The sequence below is a fragment of the Bos indicus genome, chromosome 7 (genome assembly GCF_029378745.1).
Source record: "Bos indicus isolate NIAB-ARS_2022 breed Sahiwal x Tharparkar chromosome 7, NIAB-ARS_B.indTharparkar_mat_pri_1.0, whole genome shotgun sequence".
In the NCBI taxonomy this organism is placed as follows: domain Eukaryota; kingdom Metazoa; phylum Chordata; class Mammalia; order Artiodactyla; family Bovidae; genus Bos; species Bos indicus.
The window spans coordinates 71,569,965-71,597,108 of NC_091766.1; the positions used below are offsets into that span (position 1 = coordinate 71,569,965).

At 46.6% G+C, this 27,144-nt stretch overlaps 1 protein-coding gene across 1 annotated transcript; it reads left to right on the forward strand.

The window, feature by feature from the left end:
- The first annotated feature begins 20,978 nt into the window (after window positions 1-20,978).
- Window positions 20,979-27,076, forward strand: FABP6 (fatty acid binding protein 6). Its single transcript, XM_019963682.2, has 4 exons — window positions 20,979-21,134; window positions 22,302-22,477; window positions 24,214-24,303; window positions 26,951-27,076. The coding sequence occupies exons 1-4, from the start codon at window positions 21,068-21,070 to the stop codon at window positions 27,002-27,004; spliced, it is 387 nt and encodes a 128-aa protein (XP_019819241.1). The 5' UTR covers window positions 20,979-21,067; the 3' UTR covers window positions 27,005-27,076.
- The last annotated feature ends 68 nt before the right edge of the window (window positions 27,077-27,144 follow it).

Consider the following 27,144-nt stretch of genomic DNA (forward strand, 5'->3'; position numbering starts at 1 on the left):
TTCCCTGGAGAAGGGCAGGGCAACCCACTCCAGTATTCTTGCCTGGAGAATTCCATGGATAGAGGAGCCTGGTGGGCAACAGTCCATGGAGTCGCAAAGAGTCAGACACGACTGAGTGGCTAACACTTTCACTTTCAAAAGATAAGGACTCTTTAAAAAGAAAAATATCTCAGTGGTAAAGAATCCACCTGCCAATGCAGGAGACATGGGTTAAATCCCTGATCCCCTGGAGAAGGAAATCACAACCCATTCCAGTATTCTTGCCTGGAAAATCTCATGGACAGAGGAGCCTGGTGGGCTACAGTCCATGGGATTGCCAGAGAGTCAGTCATAGCTAGTGACTAACCAACAACAACAAAAATCACAACACCATCATCATGCCTAAACAAAAGGAATGTTTCCTTAGGAGAGGAAGTGACATTATGCTTAGAGCAGGAGAAGCAGGTGCAAAGGCCTGAGGCAGAGAGGGGCATTATATATATATATATATATATATATATATATATATAAAAGACCTGTGTGGCCGAAGCAAAGAAGAGAAGGGTGGTGGCAGCGGCTGGACCATCTAAGGGTTTGTAAGCTGCAGTAAGGACTCTGGCTTTGAACCTTACCCTCATAGCAATAAGTAGCCTGTGAGAAAAGTGAAAGTGAAAGTCGCTCAGTTGTGTCTGACTCTGAATTCTCCAGGCCAGAGTACTGGAGTGGGCAGCCTTTCCCTTCTCTAGGGGATCTTCCCAACCCAGGGATCGAACCCAGGTCTCCTGTACTGCAGGTGGATTCTTTACCAGTTGAGCCACAAGGGAACCCCAACAATACTGGAGTGGGTAAGGTAGCCTATCCCTTCTCCAGAGGACTTCCCAGCCCAGGAATCGAACCAGGGTCTCCTGCATTGCAGGCAGATTTTTTACCAACTGAACTAGAAGAGAAGCCCATAGCCCGTGAGTGGCTTTAATCAATGTTGAGAGATGATCTGTGGGCAGTGAAAAAACAATTCCAGCTGAATACCTGGGTCTCCCATTGAGCCTGAACTGTGCTTTCATGTTTTGGAGGTTGAACAGTTATTTATCTCCTTCAAGATGTTCAGACAAGGGCTTCCCTGGTGGTCCAGTGGCTAAGACTACACATTCCCAAAGCAGTGAGCCTGGGTTCAATCCCTGGTGGAAGAACCAGATCCCACAAGTTGCAACTAAGAGTCTGCATGCAGCAACTAAAGATCCCAAGTGCTGAAACCAAGACTCGGTGCCACTGAATAAGTAAATTAATAAATATTAAACAAAAAACATGTTTCGACATCTGTGTTCCTGTTTGACAGAGTGTGAGCTCTGGAACGAGGCCGATTGGAATTCAAATCCCACCTCTGCTCTTTATAAGGGCTGTGAGTGGGGAAATTTCTCTCCCTTTCCAAGCATCGTTTCCCTCCTCTATAAAAAAGACTCACAGAGTCCTTGCTTCAGAGTTCCCTGTTGAAATGGGGTGAAATTCCATAGGGAAGTTGCAGGCTTCCCTGCTTCCTGACCCCGCCATATTGTCCTTCCTGGGAAATGTGCTGTAGAGTGAAAGAGAAGCCCAGGGTTCAGGGCCCACCAGGGTAGGAGGCACCCGGCCAGCAGCCTTGAGCTCCACTTCCTGCTCTCTCTGAAATCTCGACCTGAAGTTTACAGCCCCTTGGGTGGGGCTAGGGTGGGGATCATGGAGGGAAGCCATATGGCACCTAAGCTTGCCCATTGGCTGTTGGAGAATGGTGGTGTCCCATGGCAGCTAAGCTTGCCCATTGGCTGTTGGAGAATGGTGGTGTCCCAGGTAGAAAACTGCAAGCTCTCAGGGAATCAAAAAATGTGGTGGGTCCCCTCCTCCACTGCTGATAGTGTGGTTTTAGTTTTTGATAAGGCCTGAGTCTTCGTCCTGGCTCGGGACCCAAGGCCTCCCAGTCAAGGGCAAGATCCCAGTGATGATTCAGCTGTTACCCTTGGCCAGGATTTGCAGTCTCAGCGTATTCACCCAGGAAAGCCACAGCTCGGGCAGGTCAACCCCACTGACTTTTCCTCTTTTTGTGTGCCCACACGCGAGCTCCTGGCTCAAGTGGACACTTGCACCTACACGCACATACACGTTACATATTTGTGTGTACATGCACCTTTCTCTACACAGACTTGAGTACCTATGTGTGCACCTACATGTGCATATATGCACATAAGCAGGTGTGTGTGTGTAAACCGACACATACACACACGCACACATATACACACTGCCCTGCACATACCCACATTCCTTAAAAGAAACACACGCAAGCAAAAGTGCACATGACCACACACACCCACCTTCCTGTTCAGGTAGAGCTGAACCTCCTGCTGTGGTAGAACGTCTTTAAAGATGGCTGGCTGCCATTACTTCTTTTCCTCTCTGCGTGTGCATGCTGCCCTACCTATCCAAAGGTAAATTCTATTCCTTTCCTCTTGGATATCTGTGGAAGAAGTAACATTCTGAGATTTCTGAATCCAAGCTTTATGAGGACTGGCAGTTTTACTTCCTCCTAGCTGGAAGTCAGCAGCTATATAAGAAGTGCAGACATCCTGAGACCACCATGCTGTAAGGAAGCCCATGCTAGTCATAAAAAACAGAGAAGCCATGCTGAGGGGCGTTCACATGTCAGACACGCAAACTTAGACCTTCCAGCTCAGCCTACTTACTAGAGGAATACAGCTTTGTGAGTGACCCCTGATGATGCCATTTGGGGGAAATGACCATCCAGCCATACCCTGCACAAATTTTGATCCACAGAATGATGGGAAATAATAAATAAAACTTTGCTGGTTTAAGCCATTATATTTTGGAACAGTTTGTTATGCAACAGTAGGTTATCAAAAAAACCACACGCAACACATAATCACTTATGTTCACATATACAAAAACTCATGTACACTTCTGAAAAGGCATACCTGCATACATGCACATATCTTTGTACTAGATATCTTTTTTTTTTTTTGCTGTGCCATGCAGCTTGCTGGAGAAGGGAATGGCAACCTACTCCAATATTCTTGCCTGGAAAATTCCATGTTCAGAGGAGCCTGGTGGGCTACAGTTCATGGGGTCACAAAGAGTTGGACTCAACTGAGCACAGCACAGCAGCATGCATTTAGGAGGATTCTCTGACCAGGGATTGAACCCAGGCCCTGGCAGTAAAAGCCTAGAAACCTATTAGACCACCAGGGAACTCCTGTACTAGACACTGTTGACTGTCTATCCAACTCCCATTCCTACTCGTCTTCCTTCCTGACTGAACTGTCAGCTGACTACCATTCCACCAAGCAGCTTTGGGCTTTCAAAGGCTGTTTGCATCCTCAGTTCCAGGAGAGGGATCCTGATGAGTCTAAACCAAACTTGGTGGTCTCATCCCCTCAACAAATAGGCTTAGCTTGGCCATGTTTAGTTCTACCCCGTGAGACATGGGGGGAGGCAGGCTTGAGCTTCTGGGAAAACTTTCTCTCCAGAGAAAGCCACCCCAGAAACACTGGAATTTTTTTTTTTTTTTTTTTTGCTGTGCCATGAGGCATGCAGGATCCTGGTTCCCCAATCAGGGATCAAACCCATATATCTGCAGGGGAAGTGTGGACTCCCAACCACTGGACCACCAAGGAAATCCCCGTCACTGGATTCTTAATGTCTGAGTGTGGGATATGGAAATGCTACAGTCATTTTGTGACCATGAGAATACAGAATTAAGCCAAGAGGAGAGGTGGTTGTTGTTCAGTTGCTAAGTCATGTCTGACTCTTTGTGACTCCATGGACACCAGGCTTCCCTGTCCTTCACTATCTCCTGGAATCTGCTCAAACTTATGTTCATTGTGTCAGTGATGCCATCCAACTATCTCATCCTCTGTCGCCCCCTTCTCCTCATGCCTTCAATCTTTCCTAGCATCAGGGTCTCTTCCAGTGAGTCAGTTCTTTGCATCAGGTGGCCAAAGTATTGGAGCTTCAGCTTCAGCTTCAGCTTCAGCATCAGTCCTTCCAATGAATATTCAGGGTTGATTTTCTTTAGGATTGACTGGTTTGATCTTGCTATCCAAGGGATTATCAAGAGTCTTCTCCAGCACCACAATTTGAAAGCATCAGTTCTTTGGTGCTCAACCTTCTTTATGATCCAACTGTCACATCCATACATGACTATGGGAAAAACCATAGCTTTGATTATAGGGGTTTCCTTGGTGGCTCAGATGGTAGAGAATCCACCTGCCAATGCAAGAGACCTGGGTTTGATCACTGGGTTGGGAAGATCACTTGGAGAAGAAAATGGCAACCCACCCCAATATTCTTGCCTGGAGAATCCCACGGACAGAGGAGCCTGGTGGGTGACAGTCCATGGGGTCGCAAAAAGTCAGACACAACTGAGTAGCTAAGCATGCATGTATGCACCTCTGTCAACAGGCCCTTAAAGACATTATTGATCAAAGCGGTCAGTCAGCTTGAGAGTCCTCCTTCCCCACCTTTGGAATTCCATTCACGTGAGATAAAAGCTTATTTATTGTTTGGGAAGGGTTGTTTGCTTGTTTTTGCTTGAAGTCTAAGGCATCCAACTAATATCTACCCTCCCTTCAGTAAATAAACACTCTCACATAACTATATACAAACAGATCCAGGGTCATGCTCAGAAAGTCACAGCTGGGCACATGTGCACTCTGCTTTGCATGGAAACACCAGCACATAAAAATACTCCACATGTATACCCCATGATGTATAGTCTTCTCTTGTGATGTTGGAAGAGGGTGTTTGTTATGACCAGTGCATTTTCTTGGCAAAACTCTATTAGTCTTTGCCCTGCTTCATTCCGTATTCCAAGGCCAAATTTGCCTGTTACTCCAGGTGTTTCTTGACTTCCTACTTTTGCATTCCAGTCCCCTATAATGAAAAGGACATCTTTTTGGGGTGTTAGTCCTAAAAGGTCTTGTAGGTCTTCATAGAAGCGTTCAACTTCAGCCTCTTCAGCGTTACTGGTTGGGGAATAGACTTGGATTACTGTGATATTGAATGGTTTGCCCTGGAAACGAACAGAGATCATTCTGTCGTTTTTGAGATTGCATCCAAGTACTGAATTTCGGACTCTTTTGCTGACCATGATGGCCACTCCATTTCTTCTGAGGGATTCCTGCCCACAGTAGTAGATATAATGGTCATCTGAGTTAAATTCACCCATTCCAGTCCATTTCAGTTCGCTGATTCCTAGAACGTCGACATTCACTCTTGCCATCTCTTGTTTGACCACTTCCAATTTGCCTTGATTCATGGACCTGACATTCCAGGTTCCTATGCAATATTGCTCTTTACAGCATCGGACCTTGCTTCTATCACCAGTCACATCCACAGCTGGGTGTTGTTTTTGCTTTGGCTCCACCCCTTCATTCTTTCTGGAGTTATTTCTCCACTGATCTCCAGTAGCATATTGGGCACCTCCTGACTCTATACATGGACATCACCAGATGGTCAACACCAAAATCAGATTGATTATATTCTTTGCAGCCAAAGATGGAGAAGCTCTATACAGTCAGCAAAAACAAGACCAGGAGCTGACTGTGGCTCAGACCATGAACTCCTTATTGCCAAATTCAAACTTAAATTGAAGAAAGTAGGGAAAATTACTAGACCATTCAGGTATGACCTAAATCAAATCCCTTATGATTATACAGTGGATGTGAGAAATAGATTTAAGGGCCTAGATCTGATAGATAGAGTGCCTGATGAACTATGGAATGAGGTTCGTGATATTGTACAGGAGACAGGGATCAAGACCATTCCCATAGAAAAGAAATGCAAAAAGCAAAATGGCTGTCTGAGGAGGGCTTACAAATAGCTGTGAAAAGAAGAGAAGCAAAAAGCAAAGGAGAAAAGGAAAGATATAAACATCTGAATGCAAAGTTCCAAAGAATAGCAAGGAGAGATAAGAAAGCCTTCTTCAGCGATCAATGCAAAGAAATAGAGGAAAACAACAGAATGGGAAAGACTAGGGATCTCTTCAAGAAAATCAGAGATACCAAAGGAACATTTCAGGCAAAGATGAGCTTGATAAAGGACAGAAATGGTATGGACCTAACAGAAGCAGAAGATATTAAGAAGAGATGGCAAGAATACACAGAAGAACTGTACAAAAAAGATCTTCACGACCCAGATAATCACGATGGTGTGATCACTGACCTAGAGCCAGACATCCTGGAATGTGAAGTCAAGTGGGCCTTAGAAAGCATCACTACGAACAAAGCTAGTGGAGGTGATGGAATTCCCGTTGAGCTATTCCAAATCCTGAAAGATGATGCTGTGAAAATGCTGCACTCAATATGCCAGCAAATTTGGAAAACTCAGCAGTGGCCACAGGACTGGAAAAGGTCAGTTTTCATTCCAATCCCAAAGAAAGGCAATGCCAAAGAATGCTCAAACTACTGCACAATTGCACTCATCTCACACGCTAGTAAAGTAATGCTCAAAATTCTCCAAGCCAGGCTTCAGCAATATGTGAACTGTGAAATTCCTGATGTTCAAGCTGGTTTTAGAAAAGACAGAGGAACCAGAGATCAAATTGCCAACATCCACTGGATCATAGAAAAAGCAAGAGAGTTCCAGAAAAACATCTATTTCTGCTTTATTGACTATGCCAAAGCCTTTGACTGTGTGGATCACAAAAAACTGTGGAAAATTCTGAAAGAGATGGGAATACCAGACCACCTGACCTGCCTCTTGAGAAATTTGTATGCAGGTCAGGAAGCAACAGTTAGAACTGGACATGGAACAACAGACTGGTTCCAAATAGGAAAAGGAGTATGTCAAGGTGTATATTGTCACCCTATTTATTCAACTTCTATGCAGAGTACACCATGAGAAATGCTGGACTGGAAGAAACACAAGCTGGAATCAAGATTGCCGGGAGAAATATCAATCACCTCAGATATGCAGATGACACCACCCTTATGGCAGAAAGTGAAGAGGAACTCAAAAGCCTCTTGATGAAGGTGAAAGAGGAGAGTGAAAAAGTTGGCTTAAAGCTCACCATTCAGAAAACGAAGATGGTAGCATCTGGTCCCATCACTTCACGGGAAATAGATGGGGAAACAGTGTCAGACTTTATCTTTTTGGTCTCCAAAATCACTGCAGATGGTGAGTGCAGCCATGAAATTAAAAGATGCTTACTGCTTGGAAGGCAAGTTATGACCAACCTAGACAGCATGTTCAAAAGCAGAGACATTACTTTGCCAACAAAGGTCCATCTAGTCAAGACTATGGTTTTTCCTGTGGTCATGTATGGATGTGAGAGTTGGACTGTGAAGAAGGCTGAGCGCCGAAGAATTGATGCTTTTGAACTGTGGTGTTGGAGAAGACTCTTGAGAGTCCCTTGGACTGCTAGGAGATCCAACCAGTCCATTCTGAAGGAGATCAGCCCTGGGATTTCTTTGGAAGGAATGATGCTAAAGCTGAAACTCCAGTACTTTGGCCACCTCATGCGAAGAGTTGACTCATTGGAAAAGAGTCTGATGCTGGGAGGGATTAGGGGCAGGAAGAGAAGGGGGTGCCAGAGGATGAGATGGCTGGATGGCATCACTGACTCGATGGACGTGAGTCTGAGTGAACTCCGGGAGTTGGTGATGGACAGGGAGGCCTGGCGTGCTGCGATTCATGGGGTCGCAAAGAGTCGGAGACGACTGAGCGACTGATCTGATCTGATCTGATCTGATACCCCATGATACACACCTACACACAAAGGAAGTACATATCCTTCTACATACACAGATACAGGGACACTACACATACTTTCTCAGGACATGCATGCAGTGTCATTGTAGAGTACCGCAGATACAAATGCTCCTGGGCAATGTGCATTTTTGTACAGAGAACACAGACGCACACACTGGCCACATTAGTGTCAACATGAATTTAGCGATTCCTGCCCATGTCTGAATAGCAACAACAAACAGAGCTCTGAGGGGCTCCCTGGCTGCAGTGAGAAGCCACGCACCTCATGTGGGACTGACAGAAAGTTCTGGAAATAGGAAGAGGGACTTGCAGACCAGAACATGGCCCAGGAGGTGGAAAGTCAATTCCAGTGACCTAGACATGCATGGCAGCCTCATGGTCATGGAGGCTGAACTCAACACAGCACCAAGGAAGGCTGTGAGAAACTTGTTTCTACCCTCAAAGGGGAAAGAAAACCTCCCCCATAGCTGCCCAGCCCCTTCTTCCACACTAACACAAAAACCTGTGCTGGAGGAAGCCCAAGCTAGCTTGCCCTCCAAGGGCCTCTTTTGGCTTTCTCTGTGGGCAAACAGTTGACACTGCATGAAAGATGATTTTCACCATTTATGGCCATGGGCATTCCAGTTAAAGATGAATACATGCAAAGGCACTGTGGTGCAAAACAGCATCGTGAGTGTGTGGGGTTCCAGTGACCATGGGTTTGCAGCAAAGTCAGGGCATAGCAGAAAATGAGGCTGGGGAGGGGGCAAGGGCCACATCAGGCCCCTGGGTTTATCTCTAAACTCCGCAATCCCGTTCAATCACCCTGACTCCCAGTGCCAAGCAACTCTGCACTTAGGCCTCACCCTCCACTCACTGGTCTTCTCATGCCAAACTCCTACATCAAACTGATAAACCAGATGTTTTGGGAGATAAGGTAGCAATAAGCAAATTTCCTTTCTGGCTTGCTAATGAGGTTATTTGGACTTTATTCTCTCAATCTTCCTTCTTTTGTATCTGCCTATAACCCAGTCGATCTACCAAGGATATTTTTGTTAAATTAGTTTTTATTTATCATCTGATAATGTAAACTCATCTTTCAGAAATTTCATATTTCTAAAGTTTAATAAAACACAAGTTCTAAAATAAAATGTATGATACAATCCTATTTTGGGTAAAATGTTGGCATGTATATTTATGTGCATATCATAATAACGTCTGGATGGGTACATACACCAACTGGCAAACAACTGTCATATCTGAGTTATGGGATACAAATGATCTTTCTAGTTTTTAAGCTTTTCTGCATTTTTCGAAATTTTATGCAAAAACCATAACTTACTTTTAACATCAGGAGAAAATGAAGTCAAACTAAAAAAAGATTTTAGGGACTTCCCTGGTGGTCCAGTGGCTAAGACTCTGTGCTTCCCCTCATTCCCCCTAGTGCAGTGGGCCCGGGTTCGATCCTTGGTCAGAGAACTAAATCCCACATGCCACAACTAAGAGTTTGCTACTGCTAAGTCATTTCAGTCATGTCCGATTCTGTGTGACCCCATAGACCACAGCCACCAGGCTCCCCTGTCCCTGGGATTCTCCAGGCAAGAACACTGGAGTGGGTTGCCATTCCCTTCTCCAATGCATGAAAGTGAAAAGTGAAAGTGAAGTCGCTCAGTCGTGCCCGACTCTTAGTGACCCCATGGACTGCAGCCTACCAGGCTCCTCCATCCATGGGATTTTCCAGGCACAGTACTGGAGTGGGGTGCCATTGCCTTCTCCAACTAAGAGTTTAGATGCTGCAATTGAAGATCCCATGTGCCACAACTAAAAGATCTCACATGCCAAAACAAAGATTGAGCATCTATGTGCCTCAACTAAGACCCCACTTAGCCAAATAAATAAATAAAAATAATATATGTTTTTAACGAGTTTATCTACTTTTTAGCCAAATGCATAAAGCTGGTTGTTAGAAAGGAAGAATAAAGAGAGAATTTCAGGGAGAAATGGGGAAAGGAAACATGAAATCAACTTGTGGATGATAGACTTTTCCAGGTGTCCTTAGAGCCCTGACCTAATCCTTATCGCCAGAGTCTCGCAGCCATGCTCTGAACCAAGGCCAGACAAATAGGTAAAGAAGGTCATAGACACAGCTGCCACCTCAAGGATCGTCTGATGCCACTGAGGTGGCAACCTGAGTCACATGTGCAGGAAATGCATGCCTGGCAGTAAATGAGAGGTGAGCTAGAGAGCTAAGTCAGCTGGGAGTGAAGAGACATGGGTTCTGTTCCCAGCTCTGGCACCCAGCAACCTTGGGCAAGTTGCCTCACCTCTGTGAACCTCAGTGTCTTATCTGTCAGAGGTATAATGACGATAACTGGGATACTGTGATGATCAGATGAGATAACCTATCTGTGACAGCTTTGTGAACTCTGACGGGTGCCATAGGTCACCTGTCAATCTGCAACAGGGCCTCTAATGTAAAGGAATCCATCCCTATGATGAAAATTCAGACTCAAGCTGTAGGCCATGTGGGGCAGGGTCACCTTTGGATGGGGCTTCCCTAGTGGCTCAGCAGTAAAGAAGCTGCCAGCCAGTGTAGGAGACATGGGTTTGGTCCCTGGGTCAGGATGATCCCCCAGAGGAGGAAATGGCAACCCACTCCAGTATTCTTGCTTGGGAAATCCCATGGACAGAGGAGCCTGGTGAGCTGTAGTCCACCAGGTCACAAAGAGTCAGACATGATATAGTGACTGAGCATGAGAACCACCTTTAGATGGTCTTTAAAAATCCTACCACACAGACTGCAGCCTGCTCAGCTCTGACATTACATACAGAACATAAACTCAGGAAGGGCATTCATGTCTTCACTCAAAGACCCACACAGCTGGATCCCCACTGTAGAGCAGTACAACCCAAGGAGAAAAAAATAGAAGTGGCCACTTCCTGGCCTTCTCTGAGTGTTCAATCCTTTCCATAATTTAACTGCCTGCTCTGGGTAATTACTTTTCTCCTGCTTATGAGCTTAGAGCAATAGTAGTTCCCGATTACTAGAGACTTAATAAGGCTAAATTATAATGAGTGTCCCGTGGAATTACATACCACATTAGCACCAAATGAGTTCATTAGAAATTCATTAGGAGTGATTCCTATGGCTGCCACAGGTATTAATCATGGTTAGCCAGCGGCAGGAGAGGGGGCAATGAATAACTGCACAGGAACTGTATGAAGACCTTTCGGCACCTGACTTTGGCCTGAAGCAATATTTTTCAAGGGTCACAGGCTGCTTTGGTTCTAAGTTTGGAGGGCAGGTTGTTTGGATGTTGTTGGGTCTATCCTCCTTGCTTCCTCCTCCTTGCTGGCTATGGCCCCAGCAAGGGTCAGACCAGGAGACATGGCGGGGTGGCTCTGAGCTGCTGAGAAATTATAAAGAGGATTCAGGGTTCTTGCCTGCCCAGCATGCACTCCCCCTTCCTCTGTATGAGGCCTTACCTGTTCCTTGAAGGGCTGCCTCTGCCCCTGCTGCACGTGGGTCTTCATGGGACTGTCAGTCAAGACCTTCCACCCACCCCCAGGAGTTGAATACAACCTAGTTAGGCCAACAGAACTTTGTCTCCTGGTACATTTTTTTTTTTTTTAAGCGAGCTTGCTTGGTTGCTCAGTCGTGTCTGACTTTTTGTGACCCCATGGATTGTGGCCTGCCAGGCTCCTCTGTCCATGGGATTTTTCAGGCAAGAATACTAGAGTGGGTTGCCATTTTATCCTTGAGGGAATCTTCCCAACTCAGGGATCAAACCTGAGTTTGCTGTGTCTCTTGCATTAGCAGGCAGATTCCTTAGCACTAAACCACCTGGGAAGTAATAATTTATTACTGGTTCAGTAATAAATTATTTATAGTATTATGTGCAATTTAAAGACAAAAATACACACAAATACAAACCTATGCATGTTAAGTCGGTTCAGTCGTGTCCATCTCTTTGTGACCCTATGGACTGTAGCCCACCAGACTCCTCAGTCCATGGGATTCTCCAGGCAAGGATACCTGCCTATAGTGCATTGCCATCCCCTTCTCCAGGGATGGGATATCTTTCCAACCCAGGGGTTGAACCCACGACTTTTACATTTCCTGCATTGGCAGGCGGATTCTTTAGCACTAGCACCACCCAGCACAAAACTACCACTGTAACAAAAGGTCATGGTATTTTTAACAGCTATGCATTTCTGTGTATGATTCCACTTGACTCAAGAGGCTCCTAGGTCATTTGCTATAAATGGAATTTCCAATTAAGACTTGGAAATCATAACATAAATAACACTATAGCACCTTGAGACTTTGCCTGCTTTAATGATACTGGCTGAATTGACTGGCTGTTTTAAAAGCTATTTTTAATCTTTTTCTATTTTCAGGAGAATTTTTACATTCTCTTATATTAATAGTAGTCATTAATATGATTCAGTATCATTTAAGGAAAAGAGGCTCACAAGGTGAAAAGTCAAAATGACCACTAAAAAATAGTCCTTTAAATTAGGTAGCATCTATTAAGTATTTGCTAGGTCTTATGTGCCTTCCTTGGAGAAGGAAATGGCAACCCACTCCAGTGTTCTTGCCTTGAGAATCCCAGGGACGGGGGAGCCTGGTAGGCTGCCGTCTACGGGGTCGCACAGAGTTGGACACGACTGAAGCGACTCAGCAGTAGCAGCAGCATCATGCGCCTTCCTACATACCTTCATGTGTTGGGTTATCCAGTTCTCCCCATGTCTCTAGGAGTCAGGTTTAACTGTTAGCCCCATTCTGCCCACAAGGAGTCCCAAACACAAAGGTTAAGTGACCTGTCGATATAGCCAGTAATTGGTTGAGCTGGGAATTTGAGTCTCCAGTGGAGGACTATAAGAAGGGACGGTGGGGGACTTCTCTGGTGGCTCAGTGGCTAAGAATCCATGCTCCCAATGCAGGGGGCCTGGGTTCAATCTTTGGTCAGGGAGTGAAGTGAAAATGTCAGTCACTCAGTCATGTCTGACTCTTTGTGACCCCATGGACTGTAGCCCACCAGGCTCCTCTGTCCATGAAGAATTCCCAGGCAAGAAATACTGGAGTGCGTTGCCATTTCCTTCTCCAGGGGATCTTCCCAGCTCTGGGATCAAACCTGCATCTCCTGCTTGGCAGGTGGATTCTTAATCACTGAACCACCAGGAAATCCCCCAGTATATTCATATGGTGGATTAATTTAAGGTCATTAAAGTGATAGCAGGGGATAGGGCTGGCAGGCAGGCAGTGGGAGTGATGTAGAAGACTTGATAAGGGTAGTTGGCATAGATAATGGAGTTGGGAACCACCACTGATGAGGGTAATACCACTGAGCTGTTCAAAACTTGGCTGAGAGCTGACCATGAATTTGTAGTGGTGATGCGCTCCTCCCCCACTTTCAGTTGCGTGTTTTCTTCTGGTTGTAGTCAGCACTAGTAAGGGGAGTGGAAAGACTATTTTTTTTTTGTCCAAAGATGGGACCTGGGAAGCCAGGGTGGCCAAAGGACATTGAGAGTCCTAGCAAAAGAAGTAAAGCATCTGGGATTTCCCTGGGGGTCCAGTGGCTAAGAGTCTGCCTTGCAGTGCAGGGATGCAGGTTCAACCCCCAGTCCAGTAACTAAGACCTCACACACCGTGGAGAAACTAAGTCTACGAGAGGCAGCTACTGAGCCTGCACGCTGCAACTAGAAAGTCCGTGTGCTGCAGCGAAAGATCCCACGTGAAACAACGAACATCCCATGTGCCACAACACAGACCCAGTGCAACCAAATAAACAAATGTGAAGCACCCACGGGCTGGATAGGAAGGGAAATGAGGCCAAGAGTAGGAGATGAACCTGGGGAAAGGGAATGAGCCATGAGGCTAGGAGATTCATTCAATGGGGTGGGGACTGTTTTCTCTTCTGCTGTGTATCTTCCTTCCCTAACACAGCCAGGTTTGTTAGGGAAATACAGTAAATGTATTTTGAATGAATGAATGCATGGATTGTAACTCTGATGTTAGAGCCAGACACTGGCATTCTGCTTTTCATCAGAGAGCCATAGTGGTGGCAGATATCACTTCAGGTCAGAAAAAAAATGAGTTCACACCCAATCTTGATCAACAACAAGCTGTGTGACCCTAAACAAGCCACCTAACCTTTCTGAGCCTAGGCTTTCTTTTCTGTAAATAGGGGTAAGGACAGATTTCTCAGAAGTTTGTTGCAGGGATTAAATGAGATGCCATGTGTCGAGTCCTTAGCACTGTGTCGGGCATTTAGGGATCACCTGCTAAGTACCATAGGAGGAATCATGGTCTCCAAGAGCCTGCTGGTTCTGGAGGCTGCATCTGAATTCAACTGCTGCATTTGGTTAGAAGTCACGACTGCAAGACCTGAAGTAAAACTGCTTTCTCAGTCAACTAACCGTGACATTTCTGAGCCTGTTTCCTTATTTATACAGTGGGGATAATATCAAGACCTACCCAATAGACTGGTTGGGAAAATTTGAGTAATAATTTATGTAAAGCATTTAGCATGCTGCGGGTGCACAACAGATGCTGGCTGCTAGGATTCCCCATTATTGGAGATGAGGAGGAGTTGGCTTTGTTGAGGGCCTAAGAATAGGAGTTTTGGACCTGTCAGTCTGAGATGGCACAAGACATGAAGTGGAGCTGTTAGGTGGGCAGTTGAATGTAAATTCAGAGAGGAGGTCTCAGATGGGGAAAATATCTGAGAGTCATTGACATACAGTTGATATTTCAAGCCAATAAACTGGGGACTTCCCTTGGTGATCCAGTGGTTAAGAATTCCCCTCCAATGCAAAGGACATGGGTTATAAAACTGGTCACAGAACTAAAATCCCACATGCTGTGGGCAACTAGAGATCCCACATGCCTCAACTACTGAGCCTGCACATTCTAGAGCCTTTGCACCACAAGAGAAATCCATGCATTGCACAAAGACCCAGCACAGCCAAAATTAAAACAACAACAACAAACCAGCTAAAAATTCAGCATTAAAAATAATAATAAGCCCATGGACGGGATGAGATCACCAAGGAAATAAGTGCTTAGAGAAAAGGCAAGAATGAGGACTGAACTCGGGGGCACTGGATGCTTAGCAATGATGGACATAACTGTCACTGCAAAGCTGGTGACCAGATACAGTGATGCTGAGGCTGCATAGCCAGCCTGCCCCAGCAACATTAATTTAACACGCTCTTATATACTGTGCCAGGCTCTGAAAAAGTTGCTTTATGAAAATTAACTCATTTAATACTCATAAAAACCCTTTAAGTTAGAAGCAGTTATTATCTCCATTTTGCAGATGAGAGAACTGAGACACAGGAAGATAGCTAATTTAACCAAGTACACTCTGCCAGCAAGTAGCAGAGCTGGGATTTAAACCTAGGGAGCCTGACCTCAGAGCCTCTATCTCCTCTAATTTTAAATTTCTAGGTTCTATTTGTGGATAAACCAAGTGTCAACTGGATTTTCCAAGAGAATGCTTAATTTCTTATTCTCTAACCATTGAGAGCAGAGCTAGGAGAACTGTCGTGGAATAAATTGCCATCAGAGGTCCCACTCAGCCTGAGTACTCCAGGATTAACCCTAGTTAGCATTTCAGATTCTTGGTTGAGGAAAGAAGAGGAAGGGGATGGGTGGCTGATCAAGGAATCTATAACTCTGATGGATCACTCACTTCATACATGGCCCTGGAAAGTCTTGGGGTGAGGAGGTTAGGGGGAGGTCAAGGGTTCATGTTCCAACTGTGGACTCAAGCACCTGCATTTGCTACTTTCTTCACTAGTTATTCTCAGAAATAATGGTGGCTGATTTGACGCAGGAGCCAGAGTCCAGGTGGGAAGTTGGGGTGGCCCAGGGGGGATTAACCTTGGGGCCATTCTTTATCTCCATGGGGAATAACTGCTCTAGGGGTTCAATTGCCCCCATAAAACCTCACTGTTACACGGAAGCAGTTTGAGTTCATTTACTCCTCTTGGAAGGTTCTCAATGAGTGTCTGAACAAATAGGTGAACCTCAGTTGAAGAGGGAGAGAGAGAGAGAGTGGGTGGGTGGAAGGCTGGAGGGTGGGTGGAAGGCACAGGGATTCCAGTTAAGAGGAACACAGCTGAGTCAGGTGTCCTGGTGCCAAGCCTGTCCCTTCCCACACCCCTGCCCCTCCCATCCTGTCTGTGCTGCTGGCTTTGGATGAGCTACTGAGGAGAAAACGGTTCTGACCATTCACAAGGAAGTCCATGTGAGAGAGTGAAGTCGAGGTCTGGTGAATCCATCTGGTCCATCTGCCAGCCGCTGCCCACGAACCCTGGCCTGGAGCTTCTCAGGGTAATACAGCATGACTACCGGGGATTCCAGGGCCCCACGAGGCTGATCAAATCAGAACTCCTGTGGCGCAGGGCCCATAGGTTTCCATTTTTCACATGCCCTCCTCTCCTGCACCCTTAGCAGTGTATGATTAAGACCACACTTGGAAAACAGTCTCACAGCCTATTCCAGACTGCTCTGAACCAAAAAAACAAAATCAGAGATGTCCCAGTGCTTACTAGGTACACAGCCATAAACAAGTAGGAAATGCAGCCTCTTTCCTTAAAGGGATTATAATCTGATTGGGAGATAAAAGACACATTTTGTGAAGAGTTAAACTAATGCTACAATAAATAGCGGGCATCCCTTGTGGCTCAGTGGTAAAGAATCTGCCTGCAGTGCAGGAGACTTGCATTCGATCCCTGAGTTGGGAAGATCCCCCGGAGAAGGGAATGGCAACCCACTCCAGAGCCTGGTGGGCTATGGTCCATGGGGTTGCAAAGAGTCAGACATGACTGAGCCTCTAAGCACACACACACACACACACACACAGAGAAATAATAGTACCATTCAATGAACACCTACAAAAGGCTAGATCCTGTGCTAAGCCCTTTATTTATATACTCTCATTTAATCCTATTTAGTCTCTGGAAGACAGGTCTGATTCTGTTTTATTTATTTGGCTGCACTGGGTCTTAGTTGCAGCACCCGGGATCTTTGTGGCCACGTGTAGGATTTTAGTTGCAGCACGCAGGATCTAATTCCCTGACGAGGAATCGAACCCAAGTCCCCTGCATTCAAAGCTCAGAGTCTTAACCACTGGATCACCAGGGAAGTCCCAGAAAACGGGTATTTTTATTCCAGCTTGTCAGGATGCCCGAGTGGTCTAAGGCGCCAGACTCAAGTTTCGGCTTCCCACTTACTACTGGTTTATTTGCCAATTTTCCTCACACCAGCCTTCCCTGACCCTTAAGAGGTGACAAGACTGATGCCTCTGTTTTTCAAAATACTCCGATGTAACAGCCTTTATCTCATTTATCACACCACGTGGCAACTGCCTGTTTACTAGCCTGGGTCTCTCACAAGACTTGAGGACAGGTACTTGGTAGTTCCAGGGTCTAGTGCACAGTAGGTACTCAGATAGTGTTTTCTGAATGAATAAAGACTCTGTCTGAAGTCTTGGTTAATATTGTGACTCTAAAGCCCAGGTTTCCCCATGAGCCATTACAAGCAGCTGGTACACACCAGGCAGATTACTGTAACTGATTTATCTATAGGTTGGAGTAATAGAAGAAGGCTCCCTGGGGAAGGTGGAGTTGGGAGGACAATTCAAATTTGGAAAGACAGGTGAAAGGTGAGCAGTCATTCCAGGCAGGCCAAGGCACAAAGGTAAAAGGGCATACTTCCTAGAGACCCCAGGGGATTTGAGGAGACTATATCCCATCCCCTAAACCTCTCTAGCTTATCTTACATCTAACCTACATCCCAAATACTACTGTGGAATTACTTTCCTCCAAGCTTTCCTGGGAGACGGCAAATGCTCTTATTGGCTTCCTACGCCTGCTGCTGCTAAGTCACTTCAGTCATGTCTGACTCTGTGCTACCCCATAGATGGTAGCCCACCAGGCTCTGCCATCCCTGGGATTCTCCAGGCAAGAACACTGGAGTGGGTTGCCATTTCCTTCTCCAATGCATGAAAGTGAAAAGTAACTAGACCAGTGGATTTCTCCGTTTGGAAAGTCCCTTTAAATAGTGAATGGGGTAGTTTCAGTTTCCATGAAGAAATAAGATCCATTAATGTCTATGATATACTGCTAGGTGGGGGAAAAGGCAAGGGAAAACAGTGTCTTTAGATACCAGCAACTGGGCAATCAGGGGCTAACCCAATTCAGTCCCAATGTGGCAACACATATTAAGAGTTGTAAGAATGTTCCAGATCCCATAACTTGGTAATCCTTTAATGCAAGAAAATACATGTAAACAAGCTCATGTGGCCTCACATTTAAAGGGGTAACCTGGGCACCCCCTAAAATTCCAACAGCAAACATTATGCAGCCGTTTCTAACAATAAACATGGCAGCTCTGTGACCTCCCTGGCAGTTCAGCAGCTAAGACTCTATGCCCAGGTTTGATCTCTGCTCAGTGAACTATATCCCTCACGCCACCACTAAAGATTCTGAATGCTGCAACCAAGACCCAGCACAGCCAAACCTATATCGATATATAAATGGCAGTTTTACAGAAACATGGGACTGTATTTACAAACCAATACTGAGCAAAGAAAAAGAGAATGGAATATTGCATTTACATGGTGACTATGGCTATTATATATCTGTTATAATTAGAGTCAGTGAGAAAGAAAGCAAGGATGAGAGAGGAGAGAGAGGAGCCAAAGAGATAAGAGAAAGAAAAAGTAATGGGATTATGGAAGGTTTTTGGAAATGTCTTTAAATGATGCTGAAAATTGTCTTGGTAGTAAATACGAACTACACACAGGGACTCTGTGACTCTGACTGGGATACTTAACTTCTCTGAACCTTGGTTTCCTGGTTTCCTCCTTGAAAAAATGGGGACAGTAATGGTATTTACTTCATAGAGTTGTTTGGAAGATTAAATGAGAGAATCCATGTAGAACACTCAGCATCACGCCCAATGGATGGTAAACACTCAGTAGGTGTTAGCTATTACTGTCATTGTTATGTCGCCAATGCATCTCCTGGGTCCTACATTGGCAGTTGGATTCTTTACCATTGAGCCACCTGGGAAGCCCTATAATAGCCACAGGCACCATGTAAATGCAATATTCCATTCTCTTTTTCTTTGCTCAGCACTGCTTTGTAAACACAGCCCCGTGTTTCTATAAAGCTGCCATTAAATATATATACACCTGGCTGTGCCAGGTCTTGGTTGCAGCGTTCAATATCCTTTGTTGCGGCATTTGGGGATAAGGGGAAATGGATCAATGAAGGGAAATCCTCATATGCTCTAGATAGGAGTGTAAACTGTTCTAGTATAGATACAGTTTTTAACTTACATCTAAGTTTATATATAACTTTAGGTACAAAATCCCTTTGTTCTAGGAATTGCATGTCTAGGAATTCATCTTTAGTAAATAATCTTAGTAAATAAGCCGACGTGTACACCAAGGGGAGTGAATGAGAATTTTGTCTCAGAGTTATTTATAACAGAAAAAGATTGGGAACAACCTAAAGGCCCAGCAATAGTTATATAAATTGTGAAATATACATACCGTAGAATGTGGTATACCTTTATGTAATGATACACACATGTACTTACATCATTACATAAAGAATACATGACAGAACAATATAATCTTATTTACAGAAGAAAGTATAGGTATTCACTTAAAAGTCTGAGAGGACAGATACCAACTGTTATCAAGGACATCTCTGCCAGAACTGTCACTTGCTCTGAATTAATGCAATTTTAACATATATAATTTAGCATCAGAAAATCCAAGATAGGGTGGAGGGGAGACACTATGGGTATGTGTTGATGTTGTTGTTGTTGTTGTTTTTAAAATAAGACCCTTGGCTGGGGTAAGGAATTCTAAAATTGAAAATTGTAGATTTGCAGAATGTGGCAAAACTGGTTTCATCAGTTCAGAAACCACTCAGTCCCAGGTCTGAGGTTAGCAACTGTGGTGAATTCTGCTTTGCATATAGATGATGGGGATTCTAAGGGACTTTAAAAAAGGAGACAGATGCAAAACTTTCCTTAATAATAATAAACATGAAAGCCTTTGTAAGTGCTTCATACTTTGCATGGCCAATCTATTTGATCCAGAGAGCAGTCCCACGAGACAGGCAGGGCAGGAGTTATCACAAGGGGATGGAGTCCTTGAGTGTGAAGTGGTGTCAGAGTCAGAACTGAGACAAGGGGACTTCCCTGGTGGTCCAGTGGTTAAGTATCTGCCTTCCAATGCAGGGGACACGGGTTTGATCCCTGGTTGGGGAACTAAGATCCTGCATGCTGTGGGGCAACTAAACCTGTGTGCCACAACTAGAGAAGCTGTGCCTTACAATGGAGATCCAGCACAACCACAGAAGAACAGGGACAGGAAGTTGGGGCCGGACGCCTGGCCCTCCCAGTTGCTTAGCTGGAACAGACTGAAATTTGCCACACTCCCAGCCCATGCCTGGCACATAGCTGGTCTCTAGGGCAATTGGCACTGCCTCCTCCAATTGGCTCCCTGGCTCATGGGCTACACTCCATGGGTGCAGATGATCACACCATCTACACCTATCTCATGCCTGCGCTTCTGCAAGTGTTCTTTGCTACAGACAAACTCATTGTTTCCTTTCTTGGTGGCCGTACCCACCTTCATCACATTGATCTCAACTTAAAATGTTATCTGCCTCTTCCAACCTTACCACTTTTCTAAACATCCAAATTCGTTCAAGACCTGTATTAAATGCCACTTGCTATGCAAAGCTGCACCAGCCAGCGGGACCCCACTGCTTCTTCCCCAGATCTGGGCGTCTCAGAACACACCCCATCCTGTGTGCACGAGGATTCTCTGCGGGTGTGTTCTGTCACTGCACCAGACTGGAAGCTCTCTGGGGAAGGGGGTATGTCTCACTGTTTCCTCAGTGCTGGCCCCACACTGAGGTACCTGACACACTCTGGTCAGTGAATGCAGGGGTGACTGAGTAAAGGAGGGATGCTGGGAGCATGGATGGAGGACATGGATGGCTGGATGGAGGAGGGCTGGGCAGAGATGGATGATCACTCAAACCCTGTAGCAGAGCCATCCCTAGCCTTGCCAATGGCAATGGGATTCCAGCCAGCAAGTCCCCAGGGTGAATAACCTCGGGGTTTTTGCTCCTCCACGTCCTGCCCACATCATAAAATTGCAAGTGCTTCCTCTTCATGGGTGGGAAGGAGAAGTGGGGTGACTTTGGGGCTGAGCCTCAGCATCCAGGAGGGTTTATAAGCGGAGGCACCAGGCCCCTCAGCACCACAGCTCTTCCTTCTCATCCTTTGCTCCAGAGGCTCCAGCTCTTCGGCAGCATGGCCTTCACTGGCAAGTACGAGACTGAGAGTGAGAAGAACTATGATGAGTTCATGAAGCGCCTGGGTGAGTGAGCTCCTGAGAGCACCTTCCTGGGGTTGGGCGTCACAGCCAGCTCTGCACAGGGAACCCAAAATCCATGAGGCTCAGAGAAGTCGAGTGACTAGTGCAAGGTCACAAAGCTAGTAATGGGTGAGATGGAGAGTTGATTGGTTTATTCACTCAAACATTTATTGAATGCTTGCTGTATGCATGGGCCAACCTAATGTTACCGATGGGGCATTTCAGCAAGAACTGCCCACGGTCATGCATCAGTGCCAGAGGTCATGAGACCCCCCTGGAGCCCAGGATGAGATGAGTGATGTCACCACATGCTGCCTGGGGAGAGGTGACAAAGGGGTGGGAACACAGAGACCAGGGTTGACAAGCTACTCGTTCACTCCATCATTCAGCAAACAAGGGCCTCTTACAGTGCTAGGCACCATGGGTGGAGATCAAACACCCCACTCTTCTGACTGCTCGATTTGAAACACTGGTTGAGAGGGACCAAAGAGACAGTGGACTTGACAATCCTGCAGAAATCTTGGTGTGTCAGCCAAGTGTGAGGCAGTGCAGCTGTCTAGATTCAGAGGACAGCCGCAGGGGACCTGGGCCCTACCTGGGTCCAGGTAGGAAAGGGGCCCCAAGAGCAGGGGCTGGGGCCATGGGGAGGAAAGAGCCCTTGTGGGTCAAGTACTGGGACTGGCCCTGAAGGAACAGTGACCTGGCTTCACCTACAACAGTCTAGTTGCAGGAATCCGTATCTGTAAAACAAGAGCATTAGAAGACAGTCTTGCAGGTCTCATTCATTTTAGGACTTTGTGAGCGTGGGAAATTTCTAGCATACTACTTTTTACTATACTAGTTTCTAGTAGTACAGTAGTAAATTTCTAGTATAGTTAAGAAGAGCAGCTATTATTGTCAACTTCATGCCGGCAGTTTTACCAGACACAATCACTGTCATTTAACCCCTGCAACAGTCCTGAGAAATGGGCCTTATTATCCCCAGTTTGCAGATGAAAACCCTGAGCCTTGGAGAGATAGTAACTTGCCCAGGCCACATGGCTCATGACAGAACTGGGGCTTGTGCTCTTGACTGTCACACTAACCTGCCATGGGGGAAGCAAGCTCGTGCCCAAAGCCACAGGTTGTAGGCAGCTCTTACACGGCCACTCTGCTTGTCCCTGGGCCCAGGGCTCTCCAGCGACAGGATTGAAAAGGGCCGCAACTTCAAGGTCATCTCGGAGATACAGCAGGACGGGCAGAACTTCACCTGGTCCCAGCACTACCCTGGGGGCCACTCCATTTCCAACAATTTCACCATTGGCAAGGAGACTGAGATGGAGACCGTGGGAAACAAGAAGTTCAAGGTGAGAGCCTGCTGGCTACCCCGCCCTCCTTCCCCAGGCCTCTGGCTGACTTCTTGGTCCCCACCATGTCCCCTGGGGCTGCTCCCTAAGCTGAGGCTTCTTCTTGAGTCTGTGTGTGAGTGCTAAGTCGCTTCAGTCGCATCCAACTCTTTTGTGACCCTATGGACTGTAGACTGCCAGGCTCCTCTGTCCATGGGGTTCTCCAGGCAAGAACACTGGAGTGGGTTGCAATGCCCTCCTCCAGGGGATCTTCCTGACCAAGGGATCAAATCCAGGTCTCCTGTGTCTCCTACATTGGCAGGTGGGTTCTTTACCACTAGCACCACCGGGGATGCCCTTCTTCTCAAGTCTAGTCTACAGCATTAAGAGCTTGAGTTACTTGGCAACTTAGCCATTCTTGGTTTTTAATGATACGTCAATAATGGACACAATAATGATGATAAAAATTGTTCCCATCTGCCGAATCCTTCACACATATATCCCCAACACTAGCTGGATCTGTCCCATATCTTAATGCAGGTAAGCCCATGAGGTTGCTATAACTACTGCCCCACTTTACAGATGGGGGAGTTGGGCTGAGTCATGTGATTAAATAGTTGCCTAGATCCCACAGCGAGGCTGGGCCTGCACGCCCAGGCAGTCTGGTTCCAGAGAGCATAACCACATTTTTATGCTGCCTGTAGTGTGACCTAGAGATTAATCTTGCCCAGGCCCTAGAACTAGACTCATCTGGGTTCGAAACTGCAATCATGGGTAGCAAAGAAGTGAAAGTTGGCTGTTTATCCCCTTCCTACCCAGAATGGCCCCTCAGGTCTTCCACCCATCCCAGGTCCCCTCTGTAGCCCCCAACCCTGACCAAGAAAGTATTCCGCTCCTCAGATTGCCAGGGTGGGGATAAGCAGTCATAATATTGATATTCTGCCACTTGGGTATTTTAAAAATTTAACAACTTCTCATGGTATCTTTCCTTGTCAGCACATATTGAGTTGCCTTAGTCTTTTCTTAATGGTGGTATTGTGTCCAACAGTACGGAAATGCTAGTCACCATTCCCTCATTAATAGATATTTAGGCTATTGACTGGAGGATAACATAAGTTGAATATTTAGGTTGTTCACTGTTACAAACAATGCTGCAATCAACACTCTCGGATGACATCAGCATCACTTAATAACGATGATCATAACAGAGTCTGCAGCTAACAAGGAGTGCTTAGCAGGGAGCCAGGCACTGCTCTAAGCACTCTACATATATCATGATATCATGTGTGACTGCTCAGTCACGTCTGACTCTTCTAGGGAATCTTCCTGACCTCAGGATCAAAGCCTCCCCTTCTGAATTGGCAGGCAGATTCTTCGCTTCTTCACTGAACCACCTGGGAAGCCCACATATATGACAGTAAATCACTTAATCTTCACAGTAACCCCATGGAGTAGGTACCAGTACTACCCCCATTATTGAGATGAGAAAACCGAGGCACAGGAAGGTCCAGTGGCTTGCACAGACTATCTGTATCTTTGGATATATGCAATCACATGTCTTTGTTGTTGTTGTTGTTCCGTTGCTCAGTTGTGCCCAACTCCTTGCGATCCCACGGACTGTAGCATCACGTGTCTATAGGACAAATTACTTCCTAGAGGGGGACTGCTGGGGCTGAAGGCAGGTCCATTCACCCCCGAGGGCTGGTCTGCATTTGTGGGGGCTCTGCAACTCAGGCTGCTTTTTGCTTCTCTTTCAGGTCACTGTGAAGATGGAGGGTGGGAAAGTGGTCGTGGACTCTGCCAACTACCACCACACCGTAGAGATTGTGGATGGCAAGCTGGTGGAGGTAAGTGTCCTGCTGGTTCCCACATAATATAGAGGATGGTCTTCTGCCCTGAGAGGCAGGCCTCTGGGAAGCTGGCTTCACAGGCATGGGCTCTGTGCTGATCGCTGGATGCACATGACTTCATCTGATCTTCACAATCATGCTGTTAGGTAAGGGTTTTTATTCCCATTTTGCAGGTGAGGAGACTGAGGCACGGGGTGACTAAGAGATTGGCCAGAGGGCACAGAGCTTTTTTGACAGAGCAGGAATTTGGTGTTAGGCGCCAGACTCCAGTGCCCGCACTCAGCCACCTCAGGGGCACAAGTCTGGACTTCCCAGAGTATAAATGAAGCAGGGAGTCCTGGTGGGCCCAAGCACAGCTGCCACTCCCCCACTTCCATGAGGGACTTCAGGCCCTGAATGCTCTATCTTCTGGTGTTGCAAGAGAAGCTGGAAATTGGCACTTCAAGTGAAATTTCCAGACTAGCCAATATTGGCAACTAATTAAAAGATTTCTAAAAAAATGTTGGCGGGACCAACTCACACACCTGTGGACTGACCCCTCCCACAGGCCGTTTCCTCCTCCAGGGGATCATCCTGACCCAGGGATTGAGCCCTCGTCTCCTGTGTCTCCTGCATTGGCAGGTGGGCTCTTAGTAAACACAGGTTGGAGGTGCTCCATCCCCCATTCAACTCTTTCCCCAGGGGCTCCACAGTTTCCCTAGGTGAAGGAAACGGATATGAGGTGACGAGAAAAAGGAAGATGCTTCTACATGTCGGTCATTTCCCCGTGAGCCTATGTCTTGGACTAGAGTACCCCCAGGGGAGGTCTGGGCTGTCCTCCCCAAGCCCCTCCAGGAGGACATGCTGAGGGAGGCAGGGTCTGCCACCCTCATTCCTCTCTATCTTGCAATCTCTTCCCCGTTCCTTGTTTTCCTCACTCAAGTCCAGTCTAGAGAAAAGCAGCACATGGCTGCAGAGCCTCAATGCCCTCACATCACTCCCATTTTACAGAGAAGCCATAGAGGCTCAGAGACATAGGCAACTTGCCCAAGGCCACACAGCTAGTCTGTGGGGGAGGCAGATGAAACTGGCTGATTTCTAAACTCTGCCTGCTCTTCCCAGGCCATGGGTCTTCTTTCCCTCCCTTCATTTTAGTTTAAAAAAAAAAATCTATAGTGTTTTAAAATATGTCTGTGTACATATATGTATACCCACATATACATACACATATATATATGGCATAGGCTTCTCCAATGGCTCAGCAGTAAAGAATCCTCCTGCCAATGGAGCAGATGAGGGTTTGATTCCCGAGTTGGGAAGATCCCCTGAGAAAAGGAAATGGCAATCCACTCCAGTATTCTTGCCTGGAGAATCCCATGGACAAAGGAGCCACGCGGGCTATAGTCCATGGAGTTGCAAAGAGTCAGACACGACTGAGCAACTAAGCACAGGCACGAGCGTTTTTTTCTGGATGGAAATTGACCTCCTGGAGAATCTGATGAAAGCTAGAGGACACTGACTCCCAGACGCAAGGCTCCCCAGCCTGGGAGAGGTGCAGGAAGAGCCCAGGGCAGAGCCTGTGAGGGGTACAAGGAGAACCCAGGGCAGAACGAAGCACATTTGTGCCCGACAGGAGAACTCATCTTCCCAAAAGAAACAAATGTTTCCTAATTCCTGGGGGCACCTGACCATGGAGTCTGTACAGTGGGAGCAGTGCCCAGAGTTCATGGCCATCACACACACACACACGCACAAGAATGCACACACACATATGCACATGGACAGACTAGGTACCAGAGAGAAGTGGTCTTGGTTGCATATTTCCTCCCATCTCTGGAGACCCAGAATTATTCTGGACACCCTCCTCCTTCTCCACCCACAGGGATGCATTTTGTGAGCATCCCTCTTCCTACCTCCACCCACCACCAGCACCCCTTCTCTCATCACTTCTCCTCTAGGCAGAGCCCTGGCCTCCCCCTCCACTCCATCCTCCATCCACCCCATATGAAAATCACACATCACTGTACTGCTGCCCTTAGGCAAAACTGCTTCCACAAAATTCCATTTGCCACCCATCCCCTCCCACAAGAAAGCAGCTCTCCTCTGCTGGGCATCAGGACCAACTGATGCTATAAGCATATCCGATGACAGCGTGTCTTGGCCTTGAGCCCAGGGTGCTGCACACAGCGGGCCTCTCCTGAACAGCATCCTCTTTTCAGCCTCTTCCACAAAACCTTATACTTCCCAAGGGCAGAGACTGTATCTCCCCATCACTGAGCACAGGGGCCCCATAAATGCTAAATGGTGTAGAGGGTGAGTGTGGCCTTCCTCAGAGGGGTGATTGACTTCTCTAACATTTAGCTTTCTCATCTGTACAATGGGACAAGCTCAGTATTGGGGGGAATGTGACTGGCATGGGTGAAATGAAATGGATGGACGAGGTGAAGGTTATCCCAAGGAAAGCCACATCGTGCCAACATGTTAACACTTTGGCCACATAAAAGTAAACAGAGTGAGCCTTGCAGCAAACTGGGAACCAGAGGCCCAGAGAAACGGTGCCACATCCCATCAGGGCTGGGACTAGAGGCCAGTCTACCTTCCCTAGGCCCCATGGTCACCTTGGGCTCCCTGCAGTGACTCCCTCTGTTCCCGCTGTTTCTTCCAGGTCTCCACCTTTGGAGGCGTGATCTACGAGCGCGTGAGCAAGAAGGTGGCCTGAGCCGGTCTGAGTTGGCCGGTAGGGCTCTGCGGGGGGCTGTAAAGCCGTATCAATAAAACTGGTATAACAAGACTTTCTGCTGGTTCCAGAACCTCTCTTTGTTCTCTAGTGTCTTGGGGCAGTTCTGGCTGGTGGAGATG

Coding starts and splice junctions, on each gene's coding strand:
- FABP6 (XM_019963682.2), top strand. CDS start 21,068: ATGGCCTTCACTGGCAAGTACGAGACTGAGAGTGAGAAGAACTATGAT. Junction 22,478..24,213: donor TGGGAAACAAGAAGTTCAAG/GTGAGAGCCTGC, acceptor CTTCTCTTTCAG/GTCACTGTGAAGATGGAGGG. Junction 24,304..26,950: donor TGGATGGCAAGCTGGTGGAG/GTAAGTGTCCTG, acceptor TGTTTCTTCCAG/GTCTCCACCTTTGGAGGCGT.